Here is a 19,889-nt window from a genome sequence, read left to right on the forward strand (position 1 = left end):
ACACACACACACACACACACACACACACAAACACACACACACACACCTAGCTTTAGCCTTATATGAGGTTCAACGTTTGTCAAAATATGACCAATTTGAGCACAAGAGATAATCAGTCAATACTGTATATTTCCCAGTAAAAGCAATACTATGTTAGAAAAAAAAAATCATAATCATGCAGCTACGATTCAAATCTGAGGCAAATGTGTCTTAGAACCAAAATATTCTGACAATCTGAAGAAACTTCTCCTATTACTAACATGGTCCGTCATGGATGGTGGCTGGAGATGCCAAATGCAACACAGAATATGGACCACCTTAAAACTCATCCTTGTTGGATCGTTTCAAACTGGCTTTGACGTTTCAAGAAATATATGAATGTGAACATCTGACGATATATTACGCATTCGCGAGATCAAGCAACCAGCAAATCGTTAGATAAGTGTAAAACTTTAAATGAAGGAATACGCTAAGGCACTCGCTAGGCCACTCAAAATACCGTTCACTAGGGCTCTGGAGGAAAGGCTAGACGTGCAACAAGGCAAACGTCGTATCTGTCTTCAAAATAAGCGACCGAAAATTCGCACTGAATGATCCTCTGCGTTTAAGGGCATGAAATATGGTCATGCTGAGGACATTTCCATCTTGCGTAACAATATGGCATATGGTGGTCCAGGTCACAAGACACAGGTATGACTACATGACCAGCCACGGAACCTCCTGGTCAAGTTGGGTTCAAGCTGGTCCAGTAGTGTCAGAGGAGAAATGTATCAAGTTAAATGTATGGGAATGTATCATGTTAAGTGTATGGAAATGTATCAAGTTAATGGTGGGAATACCTTTAGTCATAAGAGCCATCTTGGATGATGGACGGAAGTTACAGGACAAAATGTTGGAAAGTTACCACCCAAGGATCATCCCTGCCGAGTTTGGTTCAAAGTGCCTCACTAGTTTACCAGATGATCCTTGATACAGAATGCAATCTGAAAGACATCACGATCAGTCCCCCGTCACTGGAGACCCAGGGTCGTGTGGCAGAACAGACGTGTACAGCAGTGGGGGCGTGGGAGGAGGTGGTGTGGGCATGAGATAAAAGTGGAGGCGGTTGATAACGCAGGCCTCCCGCACTGCTCAGGCAGACACTGTTGCTCAGGCTGCCTGATGACGGAAGTCTTCCGTCTGGCCTCCATCTGTCCCACACATTACAGTAAGGAACATGAGTAATGCAGATGGTTCCTCATGCCTCACTCCCCCTCATAACATCTCACTTTCTGTACTATACATTACTCCCATCAAGGCAAGTGTTATTCTTATAATCCTCCCTTTTACTTTCCCTCCCTCCCTCCCTCCCTCCCTCCCTCCCTTCCTTCCTCCCTCCCTCCCTTCCTCCCTCCCTCCCTCCCTCCCTGCTTCCATGATCTATTTCTTAGCTCTTGAATCTCTCAGTCTTCCCTCCCTCGGCCCATCCTGTCCGAGCGGACCACTTCGTCCCTCCCTCCCTCATCCTCCAGGGCGTCCTATGCGTGCCCCTACCTCCTTACGTGGCTTCGCCGCTCACACCTCACCGTGGCGGTACGTCACCACCAGTCCCGGCACAGCCAGCCCCGGGGCCACGCTAATGACGTGGCACCAATATCCAGCACGTTCCCTCCTCCAGGCGTCACCACAACAGGTGGAGGCCACACACACACACACACACACACTGCAAACCGCAACGCTGCTACCACCACCACCACCTCCTCCACCACCACCACCACTACCGCTTCCACCACCACCACCACCACCACCTCCACCACTACCTCCACCACCACCACCACAACTACCTCCACCACCACCACTACCGCTTCCACCACCACCACCACTACCGCTTCCACCACCACCACTACCGCTTCCACCACCACCACCACTACCGCTTCCACCACCACCACCTCCACTACCACTACCACCTCCACCACTACCGCTTCCACCACCAACACTACCGCTTCCACCACCAACACTACCGCTTCCACCACCAACACTATTACCGCTTCCACCACCAACACTACTACCGCTTCCACCACCACCACCACCACCACCTCCACCACTACCGCTTCCACCACCACCACCACTACCGCTTCCACCACCACCACCTCCACTACCACTACCACCTCCACCACTACCGCTTCCACCACCAACACTACCACTACCGCTTCCACCACCAACACTACCGCTTCCACCACCAACACTATTACCGCTTCCACCACCAACACTACTACCGCTTCCACCACCACCACCATCACCTCCACCACTACCGCTTCCACCACCACCACCACTACCGCTTCCACCACCACCACCACCACTACCGCTTCCACCACCACCACCTCCACTACCACTACCACCTCCACCACTACCGCTTCCACCACCAACACTACCGCTTCCACCACCAACACTACCGCTTCCACCACCAACACTATTACCGCTTCCACCACCAACACTACTACCGCTTCCACCACCACCACCACCACCACCTCCACCACTACCGCTTCCACCACCACCACCTCCACCACTACCGCTTCCACCACCTCCACCACCACCACCACCTCCACCACCACTACCGCTTCCACCACCTCCACCACCACTACCGCTTCCACCACCACCACCCCACCACCAACCACCACCACCACCACCTCCACCACTACCGCTTCCACCACCTCCACCAGCACTAACACCCCCCCCATCACCCCCCCCCCACCACCACACGACCCACACAAGAGAGGCACACATACGAAGCATCTATGCGAAGATGATCTAAATTCATATGGTAATAAAAACTCCACAATGAAATACGATAAAAACACAAAGATACAAGTACAAACGGCAATAACAAATACATAACAAACACACTACACCCCCCCCACACACACACGGGCTTCCCTGGTGTGAAGGTTAGCTGGCATTACAGACCATGACTCAGTATCGAATCCTGAGCGCGGCAGCTAGCCCACACCCAGCCCAAGTGTTCATCAGTCCCTCGGGGTTGCTCGATAAATGGTACCTGGCTAAGGCGTGTGTGTGTGTGTGTGTGTGTGTGTGTGTGTGTGTGTGTGTGTGTGTGTGTGTACACATAATAAATACACAGTATGTATATACAAGGTTGAGAGACGATGCAACGCGAGTGTAAACACACTCTCCCCACAACAGTAATAACACATAATAAACTATGTGACGACCTCGCCTCAACACTGAAACGCGTTACCAGGAAAAGACATGAGAAACAGAAGACGTTACATTACTCCCCCGTTAACAGAAGGCGTTACATTATCCCCCATTAACAGAAGGCGTTACATAACACCCCCCCCCCATTAACAGAAGGCGTTACATTACCCTTGTTAACAGAAGACGTTATATTACCCCCCGTTAACAGAAGGCGTTACATTACCCCCGTTACCAGAAGGCGTTACATTACTCTCGTTCAGAGAAGGCGTGACATTACCCCCCCGTTAACAGAAGGCGTTACATTACCCCCATTACCAGAAAGCGTTACATTACTCTCGTTAAGAGAAGGCGTTACATTACCCCCCGTTAACAGAAGGCATTACATTACCCCCGTTATCAGAAGGCGTTACGTTACTCTCGTTAAGAGAAGGCGTTACATTACCCCCTCCCCGTTAACAGAAGGCGTTACATTACCCCCGTTCACAGAAGACGTTACATTACCCCGTTAACAGAAGGCATTACATTACCCCCGTTCACAGAAGACGTTACATTACCCCGTTAACAGAAGGCATTACATTACCCCCGTTAACAGAAGGCGTTACATTACAGAGGAAGGGGGAGCCAGAGAACCATTTAGTAGGTAGGATCATCCCTCTGCCACTACGCTCTGCTATCACGAGATCTGGACCAACACACTTGATGCGGGGCAAGGTAACATGTAAACGCCTCACCACAGGGCGCCTCTCCACCAGGGCGTGGTAGGCCAGTGAGCTGCTGTGGACTCGTAAGTCGGGTGGATAACACAGTGACCTGCCACGCGGGAGTCCCGGCTTCAGTTCCTCACCGTCCTGTGGTGACTTTAGCCAAATGGGAATGGCGTGAAAATGAGTTCGACTCTAGCCGACCGCAAAAATATATTTGAATACGACACAGCTGAGAAATACGATGAATAAGAACGTGGTTTTTCCTCCGTCTATTATCAAAAGCCACATTAAAGTCATGATATTACATTGGTTGGCATAACTGGTTGGGACTTTGGACTCCAGGGAAATCAACTGCCCGAGTCATTAAGGTCGTAAGCGTCGAGCTGCATCCACCCAACCGAAAATTCCTTTACCTCTTCAGGAATAGTACACTTGTACAGCTGTACATCCGTCCTGAACATCCTCTAAAGGCGTGTGTGTGTGTGTGTGTGTGTGTGTGTGTGTGTGTGTGTGTAATGGCTGCACATGGTCACCACACCATCAGGTCTCACTGCATTCTAGTGACTTAGAGAGAAAGTAAAGGTCAACGTAGGATATGAAAAAGTAGTAAGAATCCTCAGTTTAGAGAATCATAAAAGTCCTTCAACACACGTCACGAAATAAGTTTCAGATAACTAAAAGTTTCAGGTAACTAAAAGTTTCAGATAACTAAAAGTTTCAGACAACTAAAAGTTTCAGGTAACTAGAAGTTTCAGATAACTAAAAGTTTGACAACTAAAAGTTTCAGGTAACTAAAAGTTTCAGATAACTAAAAGTTTCAGACAACTAAAAGTTTCAGGTAACTAAAAGTTTCAGGTAACTAAAAGTTTCAGATAACTAAAAGTTTCAGACAACTAAAAGTTTCAGACAACTAAAAGTTTCAGATTACTAAAAGTTTCACATAACTAAAAGTTTCAGACAACTAAAAGTTTCAGAACTAAAAGTTTCAGATAACTAAAAGTTTCAGATAACTAAAAGTTTCAGGCAACTAGAAGTTTCAGATAACTAAAAGTTTCAGATAACTAAAAGTTTCAGGTAACTAAAAGTTTCAGATAACTAAAAGTTTCAGATAACTAAAAGTTTCAGACAACTAAAAGTTTCAAGTAACTAAAAGTTTCAGATAACTAAAAGTTTCAGACAACTAAAAGTTTCAGATAACTAAAAGTTTCAGATAACTAAAAGTTTCAGACAACTAAAAGTTTCAGACAACTAAAAGTTTCAGATAACTAAAAGTTTCAGATAACTAAAAGTTTCAGATAACTAAAAGTTTCAGATAACTAAAAGTTTCAGATAACTAAAAGTTTCAGATAACTAAAAGTTTCAGACAACTAAAAGTTTCAGACAACTAAAAGTTTCAGATAACTAAAAGTTTCAGACAAATAAAAGTTTCAGATAACTAAAAGTTTCAGATAACTAAAAGTTTCAGACAACTAAAAGTTTCAGATAACTAAAAGTTTCAGACAACTAAAAGTTTCAGATAACTAAAAGTTTCAGACAGCTAAAAGTTTCAGATAACTAAAAGTTTTTTTTTTTTTACTAAAAGTTCTTTTACACTCAATCAGCGTGTCAGAACCAAGGTGTCCAGAGTTTACGACGGAAGAATTTGGGCAAGACCAGCTCACACAGTTTTAGTACTAAGGGTTCGAGTGAGTGTTTTCTTGTCTCAAAACTTCAAAATCCATCCAAACCAGACAACCCCAAAAGGCACAGCCCCTAGAGCCCGGCCGGAGAGGCCCTTGGGGGCGCCCTAAACTAGGACACCCTCACCAACCGAGGGGAATGCTTTCAAAAGTGCGTCTCATCAAAACCGGTTCTGAAGAGACGTAGCCGGTAAGGTAACACGGCACAGAACCTCCTCCAACATTCATTACGGCCGGCCGCACCTCAACAACCACAAACAAACCAAATATAAACATGACTCCAGTATTCACTGTGTCGTATTCCTCAATTTCCGTCGATAAGTTAACTTTACAAGAGACAGATGGTCGAGACCTCGGCTCGGCGTAGTTAGCCAGGAGGCCACAGGTGGCGCTGGCACCAACAGCACTATACTGTCCTCACTCTATGTGAACTAAACATAAAAATCCCTATTGACTCTGGCAGACATATATGGCCCAGTTCCATTCCTGCGTCCCTATCGTTCAATGTCTCATAGCTATGGGGATTCTACATGTACAATCATCATCACTTTGACTCCATCAAAAGAAGCCTTTCCAAAATGATTTGAATACGTATCTATGATCGTCCTGAAGTCCATGTTGTGGTATCACAATCTCCTGTATCATGTTTACACCACCTCCCCTGCAGCTGTGAACCTCTAGCCCCCATTCAGAATCATGTTCACACACGACTCCTGACATTCACATGTCCACCTTGTGGCATCCAGGTGTACACTCTGTGGTATCCAGGTGTACAGTACAACCCGTGGCATGAATCTGTACACCTTGTGGCACCTACATGTAATCCTTGCAATATTCAATGTACACCTTGTGGAATCTAAATGCACTTTCTGTGGCATCCGGTTGTACATCTACGTATACTGAACACTATATTATGATCAGACAAGTGAGGGGGTTTGGCAACATAACTTCTCTATACAAAAAGGTTGACCGTAAACTTGAACACATTGTTCTCTTGCGTCTTGCCATGTTCGATAAGCTATTTGAAACAGCCGCCAGTTCAACAATCTTATCTGCTCGTCTATCAAGGAGAAAATGAGGAGGACAGAGGCGCACCTTCAACGGTTATAAATACAGTAGTTCTCATGGAGAGGCACTATGAGGGCAGACCTCCTGCAAAGAGAGGAGACGCTGGTGGAGTGGACCCAGCAGAGTCGTGTGTTCTGACGTATGGTGCGGTTTCTGACTCAATGACCCTCATCCGTTCATACCCATTAAGTCCTACAACACACACACACACACACATACACACACACACACGCGCGCGCGCGCGCGGTGAGCGTTCCACGGGCCATATCAGGTCAAGGAGAAAGGTGAATGTATGTGTCAAGTGGTCCACATGTTTTCTGAGACAATATTATATGTATATCACGGGCAGGAGGAAGGAGGAGGAGGAGGACGAGGAGGAGGACGAGGAGGAGGAGGAAGACGAGGAGGAGGACGAGGAGGAGGAGGAGGAGGAGGACGAGGAGGAGGACGAGGAGGAGGTAGACCTTCAGCAGCAGGTCCTGACGGGCCAAGCTCCCTTGAGTAGCAGGTCCTGACGGGCCAAGCCCCCTTGAGTAGCAGGTCCTGACGGGCCAAGCCTCCCTGAGCAGCAGGTCCTGACGGGCCAAGCCTCCCTGAGCAGCAGGTCCTGACGGGCTAAGCCTCCTTAAGCACAGGGTCCTACAGGATCCAGCTAACCAACCAACCCTCCCTGCCAGCCTGCTAGCCTCCACACACACACACACCCTCATGTTGTGATTCGTGTGTCCACCAACCCCGTCTGCCTTTACCTGTCATGCTGCTAGCATCATCTCGCCTGGTACAACGTACACAGGGCACCACCACCAACACAAGCGTGATGTGTGGGGGGAACCAAATGAGTCTGCCCCGTACTGTCCCTCCCTCCTCGCCTGGTACAACGTACACAGGGCACCACCACCAACACAAGCGTGATGTGTGGGGGGAACCAAATGAGTCTGCCCCGTACTGTCCCTCCTTCCCCACCTTGTTATCACACACCAATTAAAGTCGTTGAACGAACCTCACACGGCGGTCGAGTAATGTCTCAACCACACCAGAGCAGATGCGCTGGGGAGTAAATCATCGCTGAAAACTGCCTCCTCCCCCGTCATAGTGCACCACCCATGACTCCCCTGCCATCATACACAACCAGCTACACCTACAGGACACACTGGAGCGGAGGTGGCCTGACCTCGTCTTCTGCCCTTACTAGATCTATTTAATGAGAGCTGGCTTAAGCTGTTGCCCAGCTGCTGCTGCTGCTCCTCTACTTTCCCTGGACCAGGGTACCACCCTCCCCACCCGAATGACCTAGTCCGAACTACACACACACACACACCACCACACACACACACACAGGATGGATAATCATACCATACGTATAGCAATTAAGATAAGGAGTATTGGTAATCAAGCAAGATATGCGACAAGCCCCTCGCACTCGCTCTAACTAAAGAAAAAAAGGAAAACCTCGACGTAGGTACTCTCTCTCTCTCTCTCTCTCTCTCTCTCTCCTCTCTCTCTCTCTCTCTCTCTCTCTCCCTCGTGACTCACCAGCACTGCCACACCCTACATCATACATGGACAAGCAGTTATCTCTCATCCCCCGACACACATCTGACCTACACTTGCCCTCCTCCCAACTGGGGCGTCTACCCACACCAACCACTTGGCAACCCTCCCCCCCACACCTTACCACATTACTTTATCTACCACAACCGCGTCTCTGTCTGTCGTGTCCGGCCCTCATGATCATCCCCACCAACCATCCCTTGGGTATTGGGGTGAGTTTTCGCCCTCTTATAACCTCTTCATCCTCTTCCTTCAAGCCCTCAATGTGTGAGGGACGTCCCCTACCGGATTTCTAATCAGCTGGAGGCGATGGACCATATCCCTCACATACTGGCAATCACTTTCCTCTAACACTGTCCTCATCTTCTCCTCCTCCTCCTCCACAGCCAGAAGACCATCTCACCCACGCCCCATATGGTCTGTGTCTCCCACGACCACTCGTCCACCTGTCCCACATATGCCCAATCTGACCCACTTGTGCTCCAGGACTGCTCGTCCACCTGACCCGGCCCAGGTCCCATGACCCACTGCCCAAGGCCTGCTCGTCCCACCCTACCCACTTCGTGCCCCAAGACTGCTCGTCCACCTGACCCACTTGTGTCCCAGAATGCTCGTCCACCCTGACCCCGCTTGTGCCCCAGGACTGCTCGTCCACCTGACCCGCTTGTGCTCCCAGGCCTGCTCGTCCACCTGACCCACTTGTCCCACCTGACCCACTTGTGCCCCAAGACTGCTCGTCCACCTGACCCACTTGTGCCCCAAGACTGCTCGTCCACCTGACTCACTTGTGCCCCAGGACTGCTCGTCTACCTGACCCACTTGTGTCCCAGGCCTGCTCGTCCACCTGACCCACTTGTGTCCCAGGCCTGCTCGTCCACCTGACCCACTTGTGCCCCAAGACTGCTCGTCCACCTGACCCACTTGTGTCCCAGGCCTGCTCGTCCACCTGACCCACTTGTGCCCCAGGACTGCTCGTCTACCTGACCCACTTGCGCCTCAAACCACTCGTCCACCTGAGCTACTTGTCCCCAAGGACCACTCCACCAGGTGATCCATCTGTCCCCATATCTATTCGTCCACTTGTGACGCCAGTGAAGAGGGTGGTGGCCCTGGGGTGTCCATGATGGTCTGTGCAGTTGTTCGTGATGGTCTGAAAAGTTGGTCCTGTTGGTCTGAACAGTTGGTCCTGATGGTCTGAACAGTTGGTCCTGATGGTCTGAACAGTTGGTCCTGATGGTCTGAACAGTTGGTCCTGTTGGTCTGAACAGTTGGTCCTGTTGGTCTGAACAGTTGGTCTTGATGGTCTGAACAGTTGGTCTTGATGGTTTGAGCGGTTGGTCCTGATGTTGTCAGATGGTATGCGCATGACAGAAGCAGCCTGACCCCATGACCTCATACACCCTCTACCCAACCCTACCCCTGGCAGGCCTTGGCAATGTCTCACATCACTGTTAGTATAAGGAACTGCTCTAAATACCTCCCGTACTGCATCTTTATCCCATTATCATCAAGTCTTCACTTAACTACCTCATGTCTTCCCATTATCATCATATTTAGTTAACTACCTCATGTCTTCCCATTATCATCATATTTAGTTAACTACCTCATGTCTTCCCATTATCATCATATTTAGTTAACTACCTCATGTCTTCCCATTATCATCATATTTAGTTAACTACCTCATGTCTTCCCATTATCATCATATTTAGTTAACTACCTCATGTCTTCCCATTATCATATTTAGTTAACTACCTCATGTCTTCCCATTATCATCATATTTAGTTAACTACCTCATGTCTTCCCATTATCATCATATTTAGTTAACTACCTCATGTCTTCCCATTATCATCATATTTAGTTAACTACCTCATGTCTTCCCATTATCATCATATTTAGTTAACTACCTCATGTCTTCCCATTATCATCATATTTAGTTAACTACCTCATGACTTCCCATTATCATCATATTTAGTTAACTACCTCATGTCTTCCCATTATCATCATATTTAGTTAACTACCTCATGTGAGTCTTCCCATTATCATCATATTTAGTTAACTACCTCATGTCTTCCCATTATCATCATATTTAGTTAACTACCTCATGTCTTCCCATTATCATCATATTTAGTTAACTACCTCATGTCTTCCCATTATCATCATATTTAGTTAACTACCTCATGTCTTCCCATTATCATCATATTTAGTTAACTACCTCATGTCTTCCCATTATCATCATATTTAGTTAACTACCTCATGTCTTCCCATTATCATCATATTTAGTTAACTACCTCATGTCTTCCCATTATTCATCATATTTAGTTAACTACCTCATGTCTTCCCATTATCATCATATTTAGTTAACTACCTCATGTCTTCCCATTATCATCATATTTAGTTAACTACCTCATGTCTTCCATTATCATCATATTTAGTTAACTACCTCATGTCTTCCCATTATCATCATATTTAGTTAACTACCTCATGTCTTCCCATTATCATCATATTTAGTTAACTACCTCATGTCTTCCCATTATCATCATATTTAGTTAACTACCTCATGTCTTCCCATTATCATCATATTTAGTTAACTACCTCATGTCTTCCCATTATCATCATATTTAGTTAACTACCTCATGTCTTCCCATTACATCATATTTAGTTAACTACCTCATGTCTTCCCATTATCATCATATTTAGTTAACTACCTCATGTCTTCCCATTATCATCATATTTAGTTAACTACCTCATGTCTTCCCATTATCATCATATTTAGTTAACTACCTCATGTCTTCCCATTATCATCATATTTAGTTAACTACCTCATGTCTTCCATTATCATCAGGTATTTAGTTAACTACCTCATGTCTTCCCATTATCATCATATTTAGTTAACTACCTCAGTCTTCATTATCATCATAGTTTTAGTTAAACTACCTCATGTCTTCCCATTATCATCATATTTAGTTAACTACCTCATGTCTTCCATATCATCATATTTAGTTAACTACCTCATGTCTTCCCATTTCATCATATTTAGTTAACTACCTCATGTCTTCCATTATCATCATATTTAGTTAACTACCTCATGTCTTCCCATTATCATCATATTTAGTTAACTACCTCATGTCTTCCCATTACATCAATTTAGTTAACTACCTCATGATCATTATCATCATAGTTAGTTAACTACCTCAGTCTTCACATTATCATCATATTTAGTTAACTACCTCATGTCTTCCATTATCATCATATTTAGTTAACTACCTCATGTCTTCCCATTATCATCATATTTAGTTAACTACTCATGTCTTCCCATTATCATCATATTTAGTTAACTACCTCATGTCTCCCATTATCATCATATTTAGTTAACTAACCTCATGTCTTCCCATTATCATCATATTTAGTTAACTACCTCATGTCTTCCCATTATCATCATATTTAGTTAACTACCTCATGTTTCCCATTATCATCATATTTAGTTAACTACCTCATGTCCTCCCATTATCATCATATTTAGTTAACTACCTCATGTCTTCACATTATCATCATATTTAGTTAACTACCTCATGTCTTCCCATTATCATCATATTTAGTTAAACTACCTCATGTCTTCCCATTATCATCATATTTAGTTAACTACCTCATGTCTTCCCATTATCATCATATTTAGTTAACTACCTCATGTCTTCCCATTATCATCATATTTAGTTAACTACCTCATGTCCTCCCATTATCATCATATTTAGTTAACTACCTCATGTCTTCACATTATCATCATATTTAGTTAACTACCTCATGTCTTCCCATTATCATCATATTTAGTTAACTACCTCATGTCTTCTCATTATCATCATATTTAGTTAACTACCTCATATCTTCCCATTATCATCATATTTAGTTAACTACCTCATGTCTTCCCATTATCATCATATTTAGTTAACTACCTCATGTCTTCCCATTATCATCATATTTAGTTAACTACCTCATGTCTTCCCATTATCATCATATTTAGTTAACTACCTCATGTCTTCCCATTATCATCATATTTAGTTAACTACCTCATGTCCTCCCATTATCATCATATTTAGTTAACTACCTCATGTCTTCACATTATCATCATATTTAGTTAACTACCTCATGTCTTCCCATTATCATCATATTTAGTTAACTACCTCATGTCTTCCCATTATCATCATATTTAGTTAACTACCTCATGTCTTCCCATTATCATCATATTTAGTTAACTACCTCATGTCTTCCCATTATCATCATATTTAGTTAACTACCTCATGTCTTCCCATTATCATCATATTTAGTTAACTACCTCATGTCTTCCCATTATCATCATATTTAGTTAACTACCTCATGTCTTCCCATTATCATCATATTTAGTTAACTACCTCATGTCTTCCCATTATCATCATATTTAGTTAACTACCTCATGTCTTCACATCATCATATTTAGTTAACTACCTCATGTCTTCCCATTATCATCATATTTAGTTAACTACCTCATGTCTTCCCATTATCATCATATTTAGTTAACTACCTCATGTCTTCCCATTATCATCATATTTAGTTAACTACCTCATGTCTTCCCATTATCATCATATTTAGTTAACTACCTCATGTCTTCCCATTATCATCATATTTAGTTAACTACCTCATGTCTTCACATTATCATCATATTTAGTTAACTACCTCATGTCTTCCCATTATCATCATATTTAGTTAACTACCTCATGTCTTCCCATTATCATCATATTTAGTTAACTACCTCATGTCTTCCCATTATCATCATATTTAGTTAACTACCTCATGTCTTCCCATTATCATCATATTTAGTTAACTACCTCATGTCTTCCCATTATCATCATATTTAGTTAACTACCTCATGTCTTCCCATTATCATCAAGCGTTTATGCAGAATTCTTCGTAAGCTCTGACTCTCTTCTCTTCGTTCGTCTCGTATACCTAAAATCTTCGTCAGTCATACACTATTCCCACCAAACTAAACCATTCGTCTCCCTCACTCATAATCCACAAAATCATATAAAATTTACCGTCCGTAAATTTTCGTTCGCCTTCAACAACTTTTCTCCTTAAAGTCTTAATTTTTTCCACTCCTTCTGCGCCGTCTACACTCGCAGAAAAAAAAAATAATAATAAATTGCCTTTAGTTTTCGTACATCTTTTGAGATATTCGTGCGGTCTGTGGTTCCCCTCAACCTGGCTCACCTGATCCCTCTGTGTGGAGGAAGTGAACAACTGATGGAACAGTTTCCTGCACAGTTGTGCTTCCCCGAGTGTGCTGCTGCTGCTGCTATGGTCGAGTCAGACTGGATGGCCACCCTAAAGTGGGCTCTTCACCCTTACTCTTCGTCAGGTATATACTTACCGACGGGTCACTTACACTCACTTCTTACGGTCGTCCGCTATATGCTTACCGACGGGTCACTTACACACAGTTCTTACGATCGTCCGTCGTCAAACACCAAACATTTCGTTCAATCTCATATCATCAAAATAATTTTCATCTCACAATTACTTTAAATCTCGCTCACTTTATCTTCCCTAAAAATTTGACCCATCCTCATTCAGACCTGTGTGTGCGTGACTATGTTAACAGTGACCAGGTCACCCCAGGACCTGTGTGTGACGTGGCTATGGTAACAGTGACTAGGTCACCCCAGGACCAATGTGCGACGTGGCTATGTTAACAGTGACCAGGTACACCAGGTGCTATGTGTGACGTGGCTATGTTAACAGTGACCAGGTACACCAGGTGCTATGTGTGACGTGGCTATGTTAACAGTGACCAGGTACACCAGGTGCTATGTGTGACGTGGCTATGTTAACAGTGACCAGGTACACCAGGTGCTATGTGTGACGTGGCTATGTTAACAGTGACCAGGTCACCCCAGGACCTGTGTGTGACGTGGCTATGTTAACAGTGACTAGGTACACCTGGACCTACGTTTGACGTGGCTATGTTAACAGTGACCAGGTACACCTGGACCTGTGTGTGGCGTGGCTATGTTAACAGTGACCAGGTACACCTGGACCTACGTTTGACGTGGCTATGTTAACAGTGACCAGGTACACCAGGACCTGTGTGTGGTATGGTGGTGATAACAGTGCACGGGTAACCCTCCAACCAAGGTGTGGTGTGGCTATATTAGCAGTGACCAGCTGACCCCAGGACCTGTGCGTGGTGCGGCTGTGTTAGCAGTGACCAGGTCACCCCAGGACCTGTGTGTGGTGTGGCTATGTTAGCAGTGCCTAAGGTAATCCCCAGACCCATGTGTGGTGTGGCTATGTTAACAGTACCATTGTCTCACTGGGCGTTACAACCCTCCCGGTTGTTCAGTCCACCAAGCTTGTCAAACTGTCCCCACTCCCTCGCTGTGTGGCGATGTTAACAGTGACCACACAATCTTATCTTGGTTATCTTACCGGGACTTATCAGTGGGCCAAGCCCTCACGTCACACTCCAAACACCACCAGTTAACACACACACACCCACCTACAGCCACTTGCAGTGGTTAGCTGATGGACAGAGAATAGTGGCGATGATCGGGATTGTGTTGTGAGTAATGGCTGAAGGCAAGAGATGGGTAGGAAATAAAAGTCACAACATGGTGGAATGAAGAAAGCAAAAAATGGAATCACGGAGGAGATATGAGACGTATCAGTGCTCGATGCAACAGGATGAGATAACGAACAAAAACAGTGATATGGGCTGGATGGCTAAATGACCAAGTAACCTCCTTGCATAACGGGAAGGTACTGGTGAGGTAAGTGGCTAAGGTTAATGGTCATGGCAGGTCAGGGCCATGGGACACCGTACAGCATGCATCAATCAACACCCTGAGAATGACGAGAAGGTCTTTCAACAAGATGCCACGATCTTCAAGCACGACGGTATGGTCCTGGAGCACAACGGGGCGAAACTTGGGTATGACGGCCTCATTTTGTAAGGGGCACATGAAAGTGGTAAGCCCTGATCTGTAAACTATACACGCTGGGGTCACAGAGTTACTGAAAATATTACCTTAACTCGAGAATATCACGACCTGCAACCCATCAGTTTCAAAGTTCGGGAGTTACGTGCACCTTCCCACTGAGGGAGATGCTTCAACCTCACGTCATTATCTTCGTATCGGAGCAAATCACCGGTCCAGAAGTCCGGCAATATACTAAACGGAGTGGAAAACAGAAGCCAATTAGATATTTTTGACATCACTTTTATCCTTAAACAACTATATGACGAAACCTCTCTAAGGCAATAAGTGTAGACCACCTGTCCGTAATCAAATTACATTTAAGTTTAGTCTCGAGAGTTCGTTGTGAGACTCGGAGGCGTTCCCTAACACCTTAAAAGTCAACCCGAACAACAAAGAGTTCAACATGAAATGTCTCGTCATCTTGGGAAACTGATACGTTGGAGACGCACCTCCGTCCTCCAGTAATGACGCAGATGATCCGACACAAACAGTAAAGTGACCTTAAACCGATGACGTTGTGCATCTGGTCTCAATGGTCAGGTCAAAGATCACGCTGCCATACCCAGGGTCACACAGGACGTGTTCAACTCAAGGTACGTGTGACATATGGCCACTAATTAAGAACATCCAGTAACCTTTTACACTGGTAAGTCATTCACTTTTTGTGTAACAAGTTCTTGTGAAAATAAAGGATTTCTGTGTTAAATCTGCAGAGATATTTGCTTATATTCCCACGTATTCATAACATCAGTTTTGCCTTCACTCATTGTTTTGAGAGTTGTTGGAGGCGTAATGACACGAGTTTCCGACCTGTAGCTCTACATGGCGTCAGCAACGTAGCGTCTGCAGCCGGATGCACACCTCAGCGATCCTCTCAACACAATCTTGACTCTGCCATTCCCAAGTGACCAACGCCACCCGCCGCTCAAGAGGAAGCACCACAGAAGGATGAGGAGTTCCTCATCACAATCTAAGATGACGTACATATAGTTCTGCAAGACGGTCCCACGCTTGGGTAAGATGTCTGATACATAGTACGTCGACTGATGTATAACCTCCAGCGCTGGACCATCGCCAACTACGTTATCATGAGCCAAACCAAGACTTGCAGTTATGCACTCACTTCCAACACTCTCCCACACCCTCCTGTCTCACTAGGCCCCACTCCCCTCCAGCATGGGCCACATGCATAGTGAGAGTGTATGTGGTCATAGAATTATCTTTAACACGAGAAGGTGATGTTAAAGATCTCTCGGTTGGTGGATGCAGCTTACGTTGACGGCCTTAATGACCCTGCCAGTTGTGATAGGGCTGAAGCCCAACCAACCAACCCCTCCAGGTGGTTCACTTCTAACCCTGTTCCACCCCATTCTGTCTCACCAGGACCCAGCCATTTCCAGCATGTTCGGTCCTTTCTGGGGGTCACACTAGTTGATACATCAAGCAATGAGGAGCACGTCAGCATCATCATTAACCTCTCCAGCTGTCGTCTCTACATAACCCGGAGTCTCAACACACAAGGAGTCCCTGCACCTGAACCTTCGTATTTCTCAAACACACCTATGCCTCCCCCACCTGATCTCCCTCACTCCCTCCCTCCCCAACACACAACGTGGAGCTACTGGAAAAGGTGAAGAAAAGGAGACGCAAGTTTATCCTTGGTCTATCCAACGCCTCACCTGCCACTGTGAACATCATTTACATTGTTTGTGGCAAGACCAAAGGTGGCAGCAGCAAGAGGGAGTTCAATTGAACCCTCATGTCACCTACACTGCAGCATAATCACCAGGTGTGGAATAACAATGGTTGGAGACAAGTGTCCAGAACATACAGAAAACCTCTGCATCACGTTCCAAGGTGTCGTTTTCTTCAAGTTCTGAGCCGCCACGTACGTTCCAGGTGAAATCTTTTTACATGAGGCTTACTTCATGCAAAATCTAAACTACAATATATATATATATATATATATATATATATATATATATATATATATATATATATATATATATATATATATATATTCATTTTGCTTTGTCGCTGTCTCCCGCGTTGGCGAGGTAGCGCAAAGAAACAGAAGAAAGAAATGGCCCAACCCACCCACATACACATGTATATACATACACGTCCACACACGCAAATATACATACCTATACATCTCAACGTATACATATATATACACGCACAGACATATACATATATACACATGTACATAATTCATAGTCTGCCTTTATTTATTCCCATCGCCACCTCGTCACAATGAAATAGCAACCCCCTCCCCCCTCATGTGTGCGAGGTAGCGCTAGGAAAAGACAACAAAGGCCACATTCGTTCACACTCAGTCTCTAGCTGTCATGGAATAATGCACCGAAACCACAGCACCTTTTCCACATCCAGGCCCCAGAGAACTTTCCATGGTTTACCCCAGACGCTTCACATGCCCTGCTTCAATCCACTGACAGCACGTCGACCCCGGTATACCACATCGTTCCAATTCACTCTATTCCTTGCACGCCTTTCACCCTCCTGCATGTTCAGGCCCCGATCTCTCAAAATCTTTTTCACTTCATCTTTCCAAATCCAATTTGGCCTCCCACTTCTCCTCATTCCCTCCACCTCTGACACATATATCCTCTTGGTCAATCTTTCCTCACTCATTCTCTCCATGTGACCAAACCATTTCAAAACACCCTCTTCTGCTCTCTCAACTACACTCTTTTTATTACGACACATCTCTCTTACCCTATTATTACTTACTCGATCAAACCACCTCACACCACATATTGTCCTCAAACATCTCATTTCCAGCACATCCACCCTCCTGCGCACAACTTTATCCAAAGCCCACGCCTCGCAACCATATAACATTGTCGGAACCACTATTCCTTCAAACATACCCATTTTTGCTTTCCGAGATAATGTTCTCGACCTATATATATATATATATATATATATATATATATATATATATATAGGTCGAGAACTGGCGAAGATTGGCGGAATTTGTGCATAGTGCCATTGTGCAAAGGCAAAGGGGATAAGAGTGAGTGCTCAAATTACAGAGGTATAAGTTTGTTGAGTATTCCTGGTAAATTATATGGGAGGGTATTGATTGAGAGGGTGAAGGAATGCACAGAGCATCAGATTGGGGAAGAGCAGTGTGGTTTCAGAAGTGGTAGAGGATGTGTGGATCAGGTGTTTGCTTTCAAGAATGTATGTGAGAAATACTTAGAAAAGCAAATGGATTTGTATGAAGCATTTATGGATCTGGAGAAGGCATATGATAGAGTTGATAGAGATGCTCTGTGGAAGGTATTAAGAATATATGGTGTGGGAGGCAAGTTGTTAGAAGCAGTGAAAAGTTTTTATCGAGGATGTAAGGCATGTGTACGTGTAGGAAGAGAGGAAAGTGATTGATTCTCAGTGAATGTAGGTTTGCAGCAGGGGTGTGTGTGATGTCTCCATGGTTGTTTAATTTGTTTATGGATGGGGTTGTTAGGGAGGTGAATGCAAGAGTTTTGGAAAGAGGGACAAGTATGATGTCTGTTGGGGATGAGAGAGCTTGGGAAGTGAGTCAGTTGTTGTTCGCTGATGATACAGCGCTGGTGGCTGATTCATGTGAGAAACTGCAGAAGCTGGTGACTGAGTTTGGTAAAGTGAGTGAAAGAAGAAAGTTAAGAGTAAATGTGAATAAGAGCAAGGTTATTAGGTACAGTAGGGTTGAGGGTCAAGTCAATTGGGAGATAAGTTTGAATGGAGAAAAACTGGAGGAAGTAAAGTGTTTTAGATATCTGGGAGTGGATCGGGCAGCGGATGGAACCATGGAAGTGGAAGTGAATCATAGGGTGGGGGAGGGGGGCGAAAATCCTGGGAGCCTTGAAGAATGTGTGGAAGTCGAGAACATTATCTCGGAAAGCAAAAATGGCTATGTTTGAAGGAATAGTGGTTCCAACAATGTTGTATGGTTGCGAGGCGTGGGCTATAGATAGAGTTGTGCGCAGGAGGGTGGATGTGCTGGAAATGAGATGTTTGAGGACAATGTGTGGTGTGAGGTGGTTTGATCGAGTAAGTAACGTAAGGGTAAGAGAGATGTGTGGAAATAAAAAGAGCGTGGTTGAGAGAGCAGAAGAGGGTGTTTTGAAATGGTTTGGGCACATGGAGAGAATGAGTGAGGAAAGATTGACCAAGAGGATATATGTGTCGGAGGTGGAGGGAACGAGGAGAAGAGGGAGACCAAATTGGAGGTGGAAAGATGGAGTGAAAAAGATTTTGAGTGATCGGGGGCTGAACATGAAGGAGGGTGAAAGGCGGGCAAGGAATAGAGTGAATTGGATCGATGTGGTATACCGGGGTTGACGTGCTGTCAGTGGATTGAATCAGGGCATGTGAAGCGTGTGGGGTAAACCATGGAAAGTTCTCTGGGGCCTGGATGTGGAAAGGGAGCTGTGGTTTCGGGCATTATTGCATGACAGCTAGAGACTGAGTATGAACGAATGAGGCCTTTGCTGTCTTTTCCTAGCGCTACCTCGCACACATGAGGGGGGAGGGGGATGGTTTTCCATGTGTGGCGAGGTGGCGATGGGAAATGAATAAAGGCAGACAGTGTGAATTGTGTGCACGGGTATATATGTATGTGTCTGTGTGTGTATATATATGTGTACATTGAGATGCATGGGTATGTATAT

The 19,889-nt window shown here is 45.0% G+C and overlaps 1 protein-coding gene across 3 annotated transcripts in view; it reads right to left on the reverse strand.

Moving 5' to 3' along the window:
* LOC139748126 (uncharacterized) overlaps nucleotides 1-19,889 on the reverse strand; it is a 465,017-nt gene that overhangs the window by 265,199 nt on the left and 179,929 nt on the right. Inside the window, exon 1 of one of the 3 annotated variants that reach the window (XM_071660800.1) lies at nucleotides 14,531-14,598. The exons of the other annotated variants lie outside the window; for them this stretch is intronic. Within the exon in view, the coding sequence (XP_071516901.1) occupies nucleotides 14,531-14,533 (3 nt within the window). The 5' untranslated portion in view covers nucleotides 14,534-14,598. Of the gene's footprint in view, nucleotides 1-14,530; nucleotides 14,599-19,889 lie in introns of those variants that run through there. 3 annotated transcript variants of the gene reach the window in all.

The sequence above is a fragment of the Panulirus ornatus genome, chromosome 72 (assembly GCF_036320965.1).
Source record: "Panulirus ornatus isolate Po-2019 chromosome 72, ASM3632096v1, whole genome shotgun sequence".
Taxonomy (NCBI): Eukaryota; Metazoa; Arthropoda; class Malacostraca; order Decapoda; family Palinuridae; genus Panulirus; species Panulirus ornatus.